At 40.9% G+C, this 14,874-nt stretch overlaps 1 protein-coding gene across 1 annotated transcript in view; it reads right to left on the bottom strand.

Moving 5' to 3' along the window:
* Positions 1-14,874, bottom strand: part of atrnl1b (attractin-like 1b) — a 68,720-nt gene that overhangs the window by 31,131 nt on the left and 22,715 nt on the right. Inside the window, exons 18-21 of the mRNA XM_034214375.1 lie at positions 14,450-14,683; positions 13,003-13,140; positions 10,746-10,839; positions 1,593-1,645 (exon numbers count right to left, since the gene is read on the bottom strand). Of these exons, the coding sequence (XP_034070266.1) occupies positions 1,593-1,645; positions 10,746-10,839; positions 13,003-13,140; positions 14,450-14,683 (519 nt within the window). The remainder of the gene's footprint in view (positions 1-1,592; positions 1,646-10,745; positions 10,840-13,002; positions 13,141-14,449; positions 14,684-14,874) is intronic.

Below are 14,874 nucleotides of genomic sequence, written 5' to 3'. Positions count from 1 at the left end.
TAAAAGTAGATGTTTTCTTTTTACAGTATAAAAGAATATAATAATCATTTACCAGTCAACATTGTTTTTATAAATACAACTATTTGGATTCAAGTGAATAGGTTGGAGTAAACGTGTTGTTCCCATTTGAAACTTGCCTGGGAGAATGATCAGCTAACTCATGATTCATTAGCTCTGGCAGAAGTGTCTGGTCCCCCTCCGCTTTGGAAAGATGTCAGCAGTCTGAGACAAACTGGGTAAATCTCAACCGTTTATCTGATATGGACTGTGTTTGAGATGTAGACCATAAAGAGGTCTATTAAAGCCACCATAGCGTCCTTTGTTATGCATTCTATGTACATACCTGTACGAACAACTTAAGATAGCTATTAACTGCATTAAAAGCTTTTCTTGAGAAGACTTTTTTTTTAGGTAAAATATTTGGCAAAAGTTTAAATCGCTCAGATTATATTAATAATACAAGTCCCGCCCTGATGTGATGTGATTGGCTGGTACACATTTTCTGTGATTGGTCATCTATACCGGTCAGACTTTTTTATCGTTTTTCAGCGCTACGTCACATGGTAATAACTCTTTGATCACGGCGCGTGTAAATTGTAAATTAAGACATTACAATTGCAATTTTGTTTTTATTGTTTACCTATGTGCTGAATTTCATTATAGATAAAAAAAACTACAATAAAGAAAAGTAAATGTATAAGTGGTTCTTATATCAACAAACGCAATCGTCATGTATCAAGTCTGTTTATGTGATTTTTCAGCATCAAATGTTCATTCGAATCGACCTCGCATTTCCTCCCATTTGATAGACACTGTGAAGTAGCTGGATTACGTCACTGTGAGATCAGCGTGTTTATCCACGATGCTCAATGGCCTTTCAGATAGTCAGGGGTGTCATGTTTACAATACTGAGTAACAGAGCTCAAGAGAAAGTCCCAGAGGTGTGCAGAGGTTAAAGCCGGCTCCAGGCTTTTTAGTTCCTGCCTCCCCCATCATTGAGCCCGGTGTCAGGCTATGGCATTTAAAAAAAAGGGACAAAAACTTGGCAAAGGCTCTGTTGTCAGTGGCAGAGTGTTGAAAGAGATGCATACCGCAGCACCGTGAAGGACACCACATCATGTAAACAAACCCCAACATGCACAGAATACACATAAACACTGGCACAGATTTACTCGTCAGCACTGGATGTCAATTTCTTTTTTTTATAACGCTTTGCATCACTCACCTTGATAGATTTTCCTTGTACTTTGCACTCAAGTCAAACTGACATTAAGTCAACTTTATAAATTAATGAATGAGTAGGTGGGTGATTGAGGGAGTGAGTCGTCGAGCGGAGAGTTTTTACTCCTCCGTCTCCTTGATTAGCTCAATCACTCACTCCTTCTGATGCACTTGACATTTTAACGACAAGTCATTCTGTCAGTGAACAAGCGCCCCTGGTGCCAAAGTGCTAAAATGCTCCATCTGCCCTTAACGCAAAAGTGGAAGTGTAGAGACGGAGAGAAAGATAAGCAGAGAGAGAGTCGCCAAGAATAATCAAGGAGATGTGTGTGTGTGTGAGCGCTGTCTCTGTACAGTGCAGAATTACTCACAGTAACAGGTTCCTCTGAGTGGATTGCCAAGGTAACGGTTTTCTGAGTCACATCTGCAGAGAGGGAAACAGAGAGGAGAGAACAAGATGAAGGAGAGAGGTGCCAACAGATTGAGAGCAAGAATGCCTTCTTATCAGGAGCCGTGTTTGCCAAGTGCCAGTGCATTAGCTCCTGCTGTCGGCGCCTCATCAAGTCTCTTCTTCTGACAAAGAGGTAATAATCTGATAGTTAGCAAAAGTTAATTCGTTTTTTTTTTTTTTACTTTTATTTATCCAAGCAACTAAAGTGCCATGAAACAAACTTTACCTGATCCCAGCGCACAGAGAGAAGCATCTTAAAGTACTAAATGTAATCCGTTATGTCCTTGGAGCCAAAAGCACAGTTTATGTAAATGAATTCCTACTTGATTATTTGAGTTGTATAGCAGCAAATTAAGATGTGAAAGAAAAATAAAACATATCTACGGAGCCCTGGAGGGTTCATAGAGAGAAAAATAAATAAAACGTGGCCACGTTTTACTTTCTCGTGCGCACGCTTTAGTAACTCGTGCGCACGCTTTAGTAACTCGTGCGCACGAGTTACTAAAGCGTGGGCACGAGTTACTAAAGCGTGCGCACGAGTTACTAAAGCGTGTGCACGAGTTAATAAAGCGTGGCCTCGTTTTATTTAAATTGAGGGATTCCTGTCCGTGACTCACAGTATCTGCTGCCCACAGCTGTTTTATAGAAGGAAAACCTCCTTCACTTTATGAAATCTCTGCGGCACCAGTGGCCTGTACTACGAAGCAGGATTTGCTATTTACACTATTCATTCATGAAGTAGGACGCTGCGCTGTCAGCACGCGTCTCCATGTTTGTGATTGGTCAAATGTTGCTAACCCCGTCCCTTTCACGTGAGCGCGCTCTCAGCCGGACAGAGAAACCCTGGTTGATTTACTGAGTTGATAACCAGCTTCGTAGGACCGCTTATCGACATCGCGTTTGTTAGGGTCAGTTAAGCCGGGTAAATCGAACATATCCAGGTCCAGGGTCTGTTGAACTGGCTTCGTCGTACAGGGCACTGGAGGCAGTAACGTGTAACTCAGCAGAATCTGAGAAGAGCAGCACCAGCTGCAAAGAGCTGTGCCTTTTACTGTTTACTTCACTGCGTTTCCCTTCATTAGAACCGCTGAATAGAGATCGAGGCTGCTACGTTTAACCACACACACCTATTCACACATCGAACTACCAGAGTATTCCCCCTCGTTTTATGAAGGAGATGTCCTGTCACCGGGGCGCATGATGTGTGTGTGTGTGTGTGTGTGTGTGTGTGTGTGTGTGTGTGTGTGTGTGTGTGTGTGTGCTCAGCTCCGCTCTGTGTGCGTGTTCGTGTGTATCCGACACCACCGGCATTTGTTTTCAAATTACCACAAACAGCACACGCACACACACACACACACATTACATTACATTACATTGCATTTAGCTGACGCTTTTATCCAAAGCGACTTACAATAAGTACATTCGACCAGGAAGACACAACCTTGAAGAAAACAGAATCATATAAGTACATCAGGTTTCATAGAGCCAAACATTTCAAGTGCTACTCAACTGGCTTTAGATAAGCCAGTCCTTTATTAGTATAAAAGTGCTTCGTTAATAGTTCTAACGCTCGAAGTGGAGTCGAAAGAGATGAGTTTTCAGTTTGCGCCGGAAGATGTGCAAGCTATCTGCCGTCCTGATGTCAATGGGGAGCTCATTCCACCATCTTGGAGCCAGGACAGCAAACCCACGTGTTTTCGCCGATGGGAACTTGGGTCCCCCTCGCAGCGAGGGCGCAACGAGTCGTTTGGCTGATGCAGAGCGTAGTGCACGCGCTGGGGTGTACGGTTTAACCATGTCCTGGATGTAGGAAGGGCCAGATCCATTCGCAGCATGGTACGCAAGTACCAGTGTCTTGAAGTGGATTCTAGCAGTTACCGGAAGCCAGTGAAGGGAGCGGAGGAGCGGAGTGGTGTGGGAGAATTTAGGAAGGTTGAAGACCAGACGAGCCGCTGCATTCTGGATGAGCTGCAGAGGTCGGATGGCACATGCAGGTAGACCAGCCAGGAGGGAGTTGCAGTAGTCTTGGCGTGAGATGACGAGAGCCTGGACCAGAACCTGAGTCGCTTTCTGAGTCAGCTGGGGACGCATCCTCCTGATGTTGTAAAGCGTGTATCTGCAGCAACGGGTTGTAGCAGCGATGTTTGCAGTGAAGGACAGGTTGTTATCTAGGGTCACACCCAGATTCCTTGGAGTCTGAGTCGGGGAAACAACTGAGGTGCCGATGTTGATTGTTAGGTCAAGAGTGGGACAATCTTTTCCCGGGAGGAAGAGCAGCTCAGTCTTGTCAAGGTTGAGTTTGAGGTGGTGAGCAGACAGCCACTGAGAGATGTCAGCTAGACAAGCAGAGATGCGTGCAACGACCTGGGTCTTGTGTCGAATGCAGCACACACACACACACAAAACGAGGCCACGCTTTATTAACTCGTGCGCACGAGTTACTAAAGCATGTACGGAGCCCTGGAGGGTTCATAGAGAGAAAAATAAATAAAACGTGGCCACGTATTACTTTCTCGTGCGCACGCTTTATTAACTCGTGCGCACGAGTTACTAAAGCGTGCGCACGAGAAAGTAATACGTGGCCACGTTTTATTTATTTTTCTCTCTATGAACCCTCCAGGGCTCCGTACATATCAACAATTAAGGTGAACCCTTTAAAAGCATCAGATAAGTGATTACATCTAGTGACTAGGGCTGAACGATTAATCGATTTTAAATCGAAATCGCGATTTGAAATGATGCGATTATCACATTTTTCTTGTGTCAGTCATCCACACCAATCAGAAGTGCTGTGCTCCACATGTACCAGCCATTGTTAATCAATCAGAAGCGGCCCATGATAGAAGGTGAAAGACAGATTGATCCAATCACCTGCCAAGTATTTTTGAAAGTGCCTGCCCAAGTTTGACTTTGTTTCACAGGCTTGATATTCAGAACTCAGGGTGAACATTTTCACAATGCTCACAGCACATGGCTGGTTTGCAAAATTAATTAGTTTTGATTCTCACCTCCATTCATAGCAATGTAGTTAAAGATCAGTGGATTTAAATCCGCAGCATTCAAGTACAGAATATTCCTTAATCAGTATTAGAACTGCTTAAAAAAAACTATTTAAATAGCCTACTAAAGTGCAACTTAAATGCAATGTTGAAAAAGACCTACACATTAACATAACCTACTTAAAATGCGTTCAAAAACTTAAATAACTCCCAATTAGGAGTAGATTTTGACAATAGGTATTTTATGGCAGCTGTTAACATCGGCACTGACCAAAGCTCTTCATCAGAAACGTTGTGATCAAGATATTGAAGTAGACACGAGACAAACATAACGAGAAATTCTGCCTGTTTGCTCGGAGGCATTTTGATTACAATAAAATGCCTTTCTACCACTAAAATAATGCATGTTGTTCAGTTTGTGAAATGTATACTTTTTTCTTTCTTTTTATTAAACACAAAACTACTTATTACAAATGATAAAACCTGTTCTTCATTGTTAAATGCATTCGTTTATACAGTAAGCCTGAGTAATAAGGGGCGTAAACGGCCTTCACTGGGGAATAAATATACAGTTTAATTTCCCCCTTAAAGACCCAATGGAGCAAGAAAATACTTTTTCCAATTCTGATGACAACGCAGCAACAAAGACGCACACAAAAAGTAGTCATTTCCAGAAAAATAACACAACTATAATTACCCTGTGCTTAACCCATGGTTTGTGTTTGTAGCAAGTGTGAAATGACTGTAAGCCCAGGGCGAATGAATGTTGTCTCCAGCTAATGAGGGTCATAACCCAGGGCTACACATGGCGGGAAAATTGGACAATTACGAGGTTCTATTTGCCTCCGATCCATTGTTGTTAGTTGACAAACATTGTAATTTATGAAGCCTCGAAAAGTCTCCACTCTCCACACAAACACTAACTGATTGTTTTATTATTTAGGATGCAATCTCTATAACTTTCTATAGATTGAATACAATTCTAAATAAACAGCCTTTACACAAACTTTTCATGTGTATTTGTTAAAAAAGGTGGTGATTGGGTTTCTTAGGCTCTTGTAATGTTGTGTACAGTATACACACATTTCACACAGATATTGCACCATCTTCCAAAATTGTCCGGTTTTTAAAAGGAGGTAATGATAAATAATTTAACATCCACAAAGTGTTACGTCAAGATCAAGGCTTTTCAAAGTGCTCATTGGATTACAGGGTTCTTTATCTCCATTTTAAATGCATCCTTTCGCTTTGTGTCTCTATCTTTACCGGTCTACAATTTACTCTGAACTACTGTGTCACCCCTCTGCTGTTAGAAGAACTACAACTGCACTAACAAAGTGGGAATGACATTCAAACATATCTCACGCTGATTTCGTTTCACAGTTGATTTTTATCTCACAGACAACCAATTAGAGTTGTTAAAATGGGAAGCGGTGTCGAGGAGTCACAGAAGACACCCATCGAGCAATGGAGGGGGGGCAAAACCAGCTGAGAGACACGCACGCTGATGAGGAGGAGGTGACAGAGAGTGATGTTATGCTGAATGACTCTGCCTCTAAAAATAACGCAGCATCGGTTGTTTTGGAGCAATTTGGATTCACGAGACAGCCGGAGTCACCGTCTACGACATTGTGCAAAAAAGACAAAATGTCAGTCAGGTGAGGGACTTATTTTGACTCCTTAAATAAGACCAGGGAGAAAACAGAGTAGAAAAGGTTGCAACTTGGCTTTGATTTTGTTTTAAAGAGTGACTTATTCACTACTTCAGGCTGTAACACCACTGTTGAGAAATAACAATACTATTTGTAATATATATACTTTGTGTTACAACTGGATGCAACTTAAATACTTGATTATGTCCGCTTCCTATATCATAATGCTGCTACTTAATATTAACCATGAATGTGTACTTATATTTTAAACAATGCGTGCTTGCCTCTTTATTAATAATCTTTGTTTATTATGATGTATTATGTCCCTTTCCAGTGACAAAGCAAATGTCCCCTGCTGTGGAATAAATAAAGGATTTCTTATTCTGATTTGTAATTATTATAAATTGTTCATATTGCTAAATCATATATATATCTAATATACTGCTATGTCTCTTGTCCCCACAGTTGTTTTATTGGAGCTACTGATTACTCAAGGGCCCTACATTCAAAGAAACAATATGAACTGACCTGATCAGAAATTATTCTGACTCTTTATCCAACAACCAGGGAGTGAAAGACAAGCATAGGTGCTCTGGAGGATCTAATGGGGGTCAGGACACCGATATGGGGAGGAATCAGCACCGACACTCTCACTGTTAATATTAAATAAGCGGGGACAGGGTAGAGTGCTCTTTTACTACGGTACAAAGGACAGAGGACACCTCGGGCTTTTTTGACCTTACAGAGCATCGCTGCTGGGGCGTTTCAGCTGCCTGGCATTTGCAGATGGTAAGAAACACACTCACACACACACACACACGTGCACCCGCATGCTCATCGTGGAGTGTATAATGCAACTCCCCTACACTGTATCTTAATTTAATCTACACCTGCATGCATGCGCGCACACATCAGAACTTGAGGCAATCCCCCTCCGCTGTATCTTAATTTGATCTACACTCAACTTGGAACCTTTGTCTATGCTTGTGCACACACTGGGATTAACAGGCAAAACACACACAAAGAGAGAAAATGTGGAATAAACATAAACAATGTCCTTCACACATACGCAGGCTGGAGGGAGCACACACGTGTCCACTCTCAGAGCTGCTCCTGTTTACCTCCAGCAGAAGAAGGATCCTGAATAATGTCTGTGTCCAAATGAGCTCTAGAATAACAAATATTTCCCTAACCGCTGTTGTTTGACTCATCACTGTAACGCAGTGTGGGCCTCATCAATTGTTTGCAAAAACAATTTTATTCTGCACCGATGCACCCTTCACGTCATTACTGCCGCCATTATTCGGCGGTCCTAATGGTGGTTGCGGTGCATGCATGTGTGAAAACCATAGGTGTGTGTGTGTGTGTGTGTGTGTGTGTGTGTGTGTGTGTGTGTGTGTGTGTGTGTGTGTGTGTGTGTGTGTGTGTGTGTGTGTGTGTGTGTGTGTGTGTGTGTGTGTGGAGGTCTTTGTTTAAGGGGTTACTGCTCGGGATGGTGAGGGTGAGTGGCTGACAGAAACTGATTGCATGTAATGAGATACTAGAAATTACATTACAGCAAAAAGGGACTGTTGGTCAATACATACACCAATTAGATTAAACATGAACAATAAAAGGTGTTCACTCTGACATGTTTAAATGTGACATTGATTTGAGATGAAGGATACAACTGAAATTAGATAATTTAATCAGTCTATAAGTGGGACTGATTTAGCAACATATTCTGGACGTTTATGTTGCTGGCTAAATTTGAAGCTGATAATCGGTAATGGGCTGCAGGAACTTTACTCACAACTATCTCCAGAGCTGTATGGGCACATCCGCCCTTTAAGTAGCTGATGATGATCGGCCTGCTGCTGCATGGCCTGTTCTGATATGCAGCTTTGATTTCATTAGGTAGAAACTGGCTCGTTTGTGTCATGTTAGCCACCTGCTATCCTGAGAGTGGCTCTGCATTGTACTGCGTTCCATCTGGTAGCCGGACTTAAGGTGACATTTAGTTTTTTGTGCAAAGTGTCATGTATTCGCTGTCAGCGTCAACCGAGAAGAATTGAGGGTTTTGAAGAGGTCTCACTCTCCACCCGACTCTAAACACTTCATGTGTTTTCTCACTTTGAATATTAGTCAAAAGCGTTGATGTTATATCGATTGCATCATCCAAGAGATGAACTTTGGAATACATTTTAATAGGTTTTCATTTTTATAATTTTTTCAACACAACTAACAACGTTCAGTTTTATTGGCTGCTATGAAAAAATGACTTTAAAGATGTAACAGGTATACATCCTTGTGCAAATTATTCTTTTATGTTAGGTGTTAAGAAGGCACATTCATGAAAACTGAATATAGGTTGGCCTCAGTCTATGGTTGGCCTACAAATGTATAGTTTGTATCGAGAACATGGTATAAAAATAACAAATCTACATGTAATCATGTGAAAAAGCTGCGGATTATGTAAATGTACATTTTCTAACATTCTTCTGCCTGCATGCTAATGCAACATGTGATTAATCTACAGCGCATGATGCCTCTAATGTGTATTAATTATGTGTAATGTTTTTCCATTTGAGACATGTGCAGGCAGTAAACACATTTTCCCAAACATAAATGAAGGCTACCAGCTCGTTTTATGCCAATTCATTTTTGATGGACTCCCATTTACGAAAACGTATGTTAAGTGATAATTTTAACAAAAACCTGACTTTGTTTGAGATTTAAATCCAAAAGGTTAAATGCACCCTGTGAAGTTTATGACTACTAGTTTGGCTAGAGGGATGTTTTCCCCCGTTTTACTGAGGAAGAGTAGCTGGTAAAAATGGCTGAAACAATCCAAAATGAAACATATATCAAATTAAACTTGAGAAATGAGGAAGGACATGCATGTTAGACTTTAAGAATATAGACACAATGTTGTTGTTTTTGTAAGAAAGAGAATATTAACAGAACTCCCAAGGGTGACTTTAAGAGCATCATGACTACTGTGACTATTGCTGACTAAACTGTTAGAATCATTACGGCATGTCCAGAATGTGACTAAACTTTAAATGTTTTCTATGAAGGAGCATCAGATGTATTTTAAATATGGTGTGAAATGTGTAACAACACGTAGAGATGACACAATCTGAACACAGTGAGTTTGGGAAGTGTTTTTGAGATGGATAGAGAGAGAGAGAGAGAGAGAGAGAGAGAGGAAGCTGAGGGCATGGTGTGAGAGAGAGAGAGAGAGAGAGAGAGAGAGAGAGAGAGAGAGAGTGTGTGTGTGTGTGTGTGTGTGTGTGTGTGTGTATTCCCGTTTGCCAGTGACCCCTCAGTATCTCTTACTGCATTAGTGGTATTAAGAACATCAGTCCATTCTGCTTACAACTGGGAAAGCAGGCGGCTAAGTGGAGATGGTCCTCCCACACCAGGGGAATCCACCGCATCAGCAGAAATTCTGCTGGAGGTGACCAATAACGCCAACTGATGGTTTTCTGTTTTTATTTTAATACCACAACATCCAATTGCCACATCGGAAGGAAGGGCGCTGCTTTAAGTGATCAGAAATCGATGCTCATGAACTGTGACCTCACAATCTATAAATCCCATTATATCATTTAAACAAAAGGGTTACTGAGAGTCAGGGTTCAAATACAAATCAACTTAATTTTTTTTTAATGTGTATACTTATTTTGTGTGTCTCTCTGACTTCCTTATGACCGCAATCCATCACTGAAGAAATGAATTGCTGTGGCAACACATTCATAATTAAACTGACAGATGCACTGGTCCAGTTTGTAACATTTTTGGTAGAGAGTAAAAAAAACTCCCCGAAGTCTCTATCTTCCATTATGATGTATTGTAAATGGTATTATTGCCATGTTATATAATTTTGTTTTATTTTCTACTGTTAATACCTGAACCAATATTCAGGTGTGTTAAGTAAAAGTATCACAAACAACGTATAACAGCCTTCAATGAGTGACTCTCACTTTTCAAAATGGCTACCTTTAAAATAGCCCCAAGCGTTTCATCATGGCACTATCCCAACTGATTACTGGCCCGGTGGCAGTCATCTGTTATGATTGACATTACCTCAAGTCAGTACATTTCTGTTGAAGCATTAACAGTTTTTCTCTTATTTTACCTCAATGGTGAAGATCAGAACTTTTGAAAAAATATGGTGAACTGAGACCATAACCTTGTGTGGAACTAGAATAGGGTTATACTTGGAAATGCTGGAAAATGTAACAAGGATATTTGTATTTGTGTGTATTTGTGTGTATTTGTATTTGTGTGTGTATTTGTGTGTGTGTGTGTGTGTGTGTGTGTGTGTGTGTGTGTGTGTGTGTGTGTGTGTGTGTGTGTGTGTGTGTGTGTGTGTGTGTGTGTGTGTGTGTGTGTGTGTGTGTGTGTGTGTGTGTGTGTGTGTGTGTGTGTACTCACAGCTGGCACTGGTCTCCTTTGATGCCCTTGGTGGTGCAGAAGCACTTGCCAGTTAACACCTGGCACACGTTTGCATGACCATTACACTTACAGGCTGAAAAGATGGAGGAGAAGAAGAGAGGGGAGCGAAAGAAGGAATATTAGTATCAAACAAAAAAACGATGATAACTGAATGCTTTCCGTTCCCCGCAGCTCTAACACCAGTTTAAAAGCTTGGAGCTCAGGATCTCCTGAGGGCACAAAAAAGCATAACATCTCCACAACCTGTGCAATAACAGTTGTTTTTCCTTCACTCTAAAGCACATTGCTAGGAGTTTCCCATTGTTTGCAGTGTTTGTGCTAAGCTAGGCTACTTAATAAATCTCTTCGGCTGTACTGAACGCGCAGAGATGAAATTGACATTGATCTTTGTAAGATGGTAAACAAGTGTATTTCCCAAAAGATTGCCTCAGCTTCAAAGATCTGAGATGTGATGGAGAAAATATGCCCCCCCTGCTAGATAGGACATCAGGATACCCGCGGGGCATTGTGTGTGAGTGTGTGTGTGAGTGTGTGTGTGAGTGTGTGTGTGAGTGTGGAATATAAACAGTGAAGCAATAGACGTGTGAATTGGCTCCTTAAGTGCTTCTAGTTTGGCCGCCTTTCAGGTTTGCATTTGCAGGACAAAAAAACCATTTACTCATTCCTTTCAGTTGACCGAGATGGAAACGACTGAGAAGGTGTATTACAGGAGGGTCAGCGGACATAGTGCTTCTTACGCATCTCACAAGAATGTACATATGAATATTTGAGGTGACAGCACTGCTTTTAACTGTGTCATAGCACTTTGTCCAACACTTGTTGTTATTGACAGCGTGTCATACAGGGATTTCGTTGTACTTTGTGCAAGTCACACTGGATAGCAGGGTTCACTAAATGCCCAATGTGCATAAAACACACATTACATATGCAATGGATCCCCTATCACATTAAAACATGGATCAATTGGCATGCAGTAATGATTGTCCTCAGGCTCCGAAAGTATAAGAGAATATTCCCTTCACTGATGCAGTTTCACTGTACAGGTTACAGCTATAGCCTGTGCATTAACAGATGGTATCTGAGACCATAAAGCTCCAAGGTGTGTGTGCGTGTGTGTGTCGCTCAGTCAATTCAAACAATAGCCTCCATGTAATTTCTCAGGAATGCTTTTCATGTCTCATAAGGGACAAGCGTGGGTACGTCTCCTCTCAAATAGGAATCTCTACCAGTCTTTTTTCAATCTCAAATGTATTCAGCCCATGAACACAAAGTCATTTTTATATTTAGTTGAATGCAAGTTCCTATGCTACAACCTAATGTTTACACCCATTCTCCGTGTTGAATTCAGCAAACGTTATGTGCCGTTGCTCGGAAAATGAGAACGCTGTATAAATTATTGGCTGCCATGCAATTTATTCAGCAATGAGCGGTTTAAAAAACATAATCAAAACAGTTTTTGATAAGAGAGAGAAACCTGAGTAACATAACCTGAGAACCAGGAAAAAATGAAGTATGTGCAGATGTGTTGGAATATTCCTTAGGCCTTTATGATATCAAAACACTCTCCTGTACGTGTGTTAAACCTAACATGCTAAATGAAGGTAGATGACGCATTCTTTTTTCAACAAAGCATGGATTTAGGGGATGTGACCTTCAGCGTACCACATCTGCGCCATGCTCTCTCTAATGTCAGAAAATCACAGTTAATCTTGATATTTCACCATCTTTAGTGAGAGTGGTTATTTTCAGCTGAGGTACTACAGCAAAAATAAACCATCAGGGACCAGATGTCTGTTTTTCCTTTGGTTGTTTTTCTGTTAATGAAACTACCATATGGAGGAATATTCCCATTAATCAAACAGGACAGAGAAACTGTCACCAATTTGTATCCACACAACACTGCCCTCTGTTGGTTAAGAGGCTGTATTACTGTGTGTTTATCTAATTAGAATTAATTAGAATTCAATGAGTAGCGAAGATTCCTCTAGGAGTTTAATTACCATTTACACACAGCAGGTCTATTCTAAATACAATTAAATAGTGAATGTAATTAGTGTTTGCTTAAACTTAATGTAGATTGTTAACTAAAATTAAATATATGCAGGTGATTGTGAAAAGATGAAGGCGGTTAGATGTTAACCACATCAGTTGACTGCTTCACCAAAACGATAACAAGTAAATCCGTTAAGTCTCCTGTGAGCAGAATGACTAATTTCTGTGGCGATGCGGCACTCACCCTGGCATTTGCCGCCATTGGTCGGGTCTCCATGGTAACCAGGCATGCAGGTCTGGCAGTGAGGACCGGTGGTGAGGTTACGGCACTGTTCACACACACTGCCGTTCACACAATTGCTGTGGCCATTGCACTGGCACGCTGAGAAAGAAACAGAGAGCGAATGTTGAAAAGGCAACCGCAAGGTCTGCTCTGACTTTCTGCGTCTTTAACTACATATTTAAGAAAAGTAAACATCAAATTCCAGATGTTAACATATTGAATAACTCGTGAATATTACAGCTGTATTGGTTATGCTGGGGGGTAGAAGACAAGCTAACACAAGGTGGAAGTAGCACTTTTTTTCATTATTAGAGACAAAAAAAATTAGTAATTTCTTCCTACATGCTCGCAGTCACAATCTCAATGTGTCTGTGAGTCTCATTGGACCCTGTTGAGTCAATTCTGAGTCATTTGTGTAACACAATCTTTGTGTGCCCTGTAGCTAATAGTCAGCTAGGATTTTGACACCATCCCAACAGAACTTACACTTAGGGTTGTTGTTGTTATTGCTTCCTGGAAAAGCGACAAACCCATTAGAGCTGTCAGTAGCTTGTGTCTGCCATGTCATAATAATTACTATTTAATCTGATTTTATTTTTATAATGGCAGCCACTTTTAATGAACTATGTGTCCAATTGGAAATCCAAATGAATGTACTCTAATGGAGTGGTAAACAAACGTCAAAATAATAAAAAGGGTTATTCTATGCAAGATTGATTTGTAGACTAACTTACTAACTTACTAACATACGTGCTTTACAAAAAACGAAAGACATTAAGAAAATGGCATTTAAAATCAGTCATTAAAAAAAAGAAGATAATAAGATAATAAAATAAACATTAAAAGAAAAAATACATGGATAAAAGTTACAGTGCAGTTTAAGATGTAAATAGTTCAATTAAAAGCAGCGGCAAAAAGAAAAGTCTTTAGTCTGGATTTAAAAGTAGTCAGAGTTGTAGCGGATCTGCAGTTTTCTGGGAGTTTGTTCCAGATATTTGGAGCTTTAATACTAAACTAGTTTGTATTGAATGTTCTCCGACAGTAAAAATGGATTTTTACAAATAATTCCAACTTTGAGAATGAAAAGGAAAACTAAGGGACCTAAAGGCTTAAACCTTAAATAAGAAAAATCACCAAAACCCCTTAACATGTAACCACTGAGCATCTCATATTCTCAAATTACAACTAGCTGTGAGCATATCATGGCATGACGTGGCTGTATGGACTTGGGCTTAATGACAGCATTAAATGCCGCACTAGCATAAGGTTGCATGAAGTCCTCAGGGAGGGATAAGTTGCATAGGGAAGTTGTAACAAGAATCCTTCATAAGAACAACCTCTCAAGTAGATAAAGTAATGATGCATGATCTGTAATTTCAGTAAGACAGACAGGAAGTGGATCACTTACCGGGGCAGTGGATGAAGGCCCACTCGAAGCCTTTGTCTTTGGGGCAGACGCCCGGCTCCAGGACCATGTCTGAGGGCTGCACCTGCTGTCCCTGCTTCGCCGGTCTCTTCAGCGGCCCACGGTAAGAGCCCTCCGTGCAGAGACCCTTCCCCGTGCTGCTGGGGTCTCCGCACCATCCGCACTCAGGCTGCTCCAAACATTGGGAACATGTTCGCACGCCGGAGCAGTTCTGGGCTGAAGGAGAGGGACGGGGGTGAGACACTTGATATATTTCTTTGAAAAACTACTGTTGCATCCAAAATGTTGTGCTTTGTTTATATTGCTTTGTGATTAGGGACGTAATTCTTTCTTTCTATATTGATTTTTTAGCTGCATTTGTCAATTGCATTTCATTTTATCATTCAGTTAGTGACCTTGAAACAAAC

Source organism: Gymnodraco acuticeps, unplaced genomic scaffold (genome assembly GCF_902827175.1).
Source record: "Gymnodraco acuticeps unplaced genomic scaffold, fGymAcu1.1, whole genome shotgun sequence".
NCBI lineage: Eukaryota > Metazoa > Chordata > Actinopteri > Perciformes > Bathydraconidae > Gymnodraco > Gymnodraco acuticeps.
The sequence above is the reverse complement of the archived record's forward strand: the minus strand, read 5'-3'. Positions and strand labels throughout refer to the sequence as shown.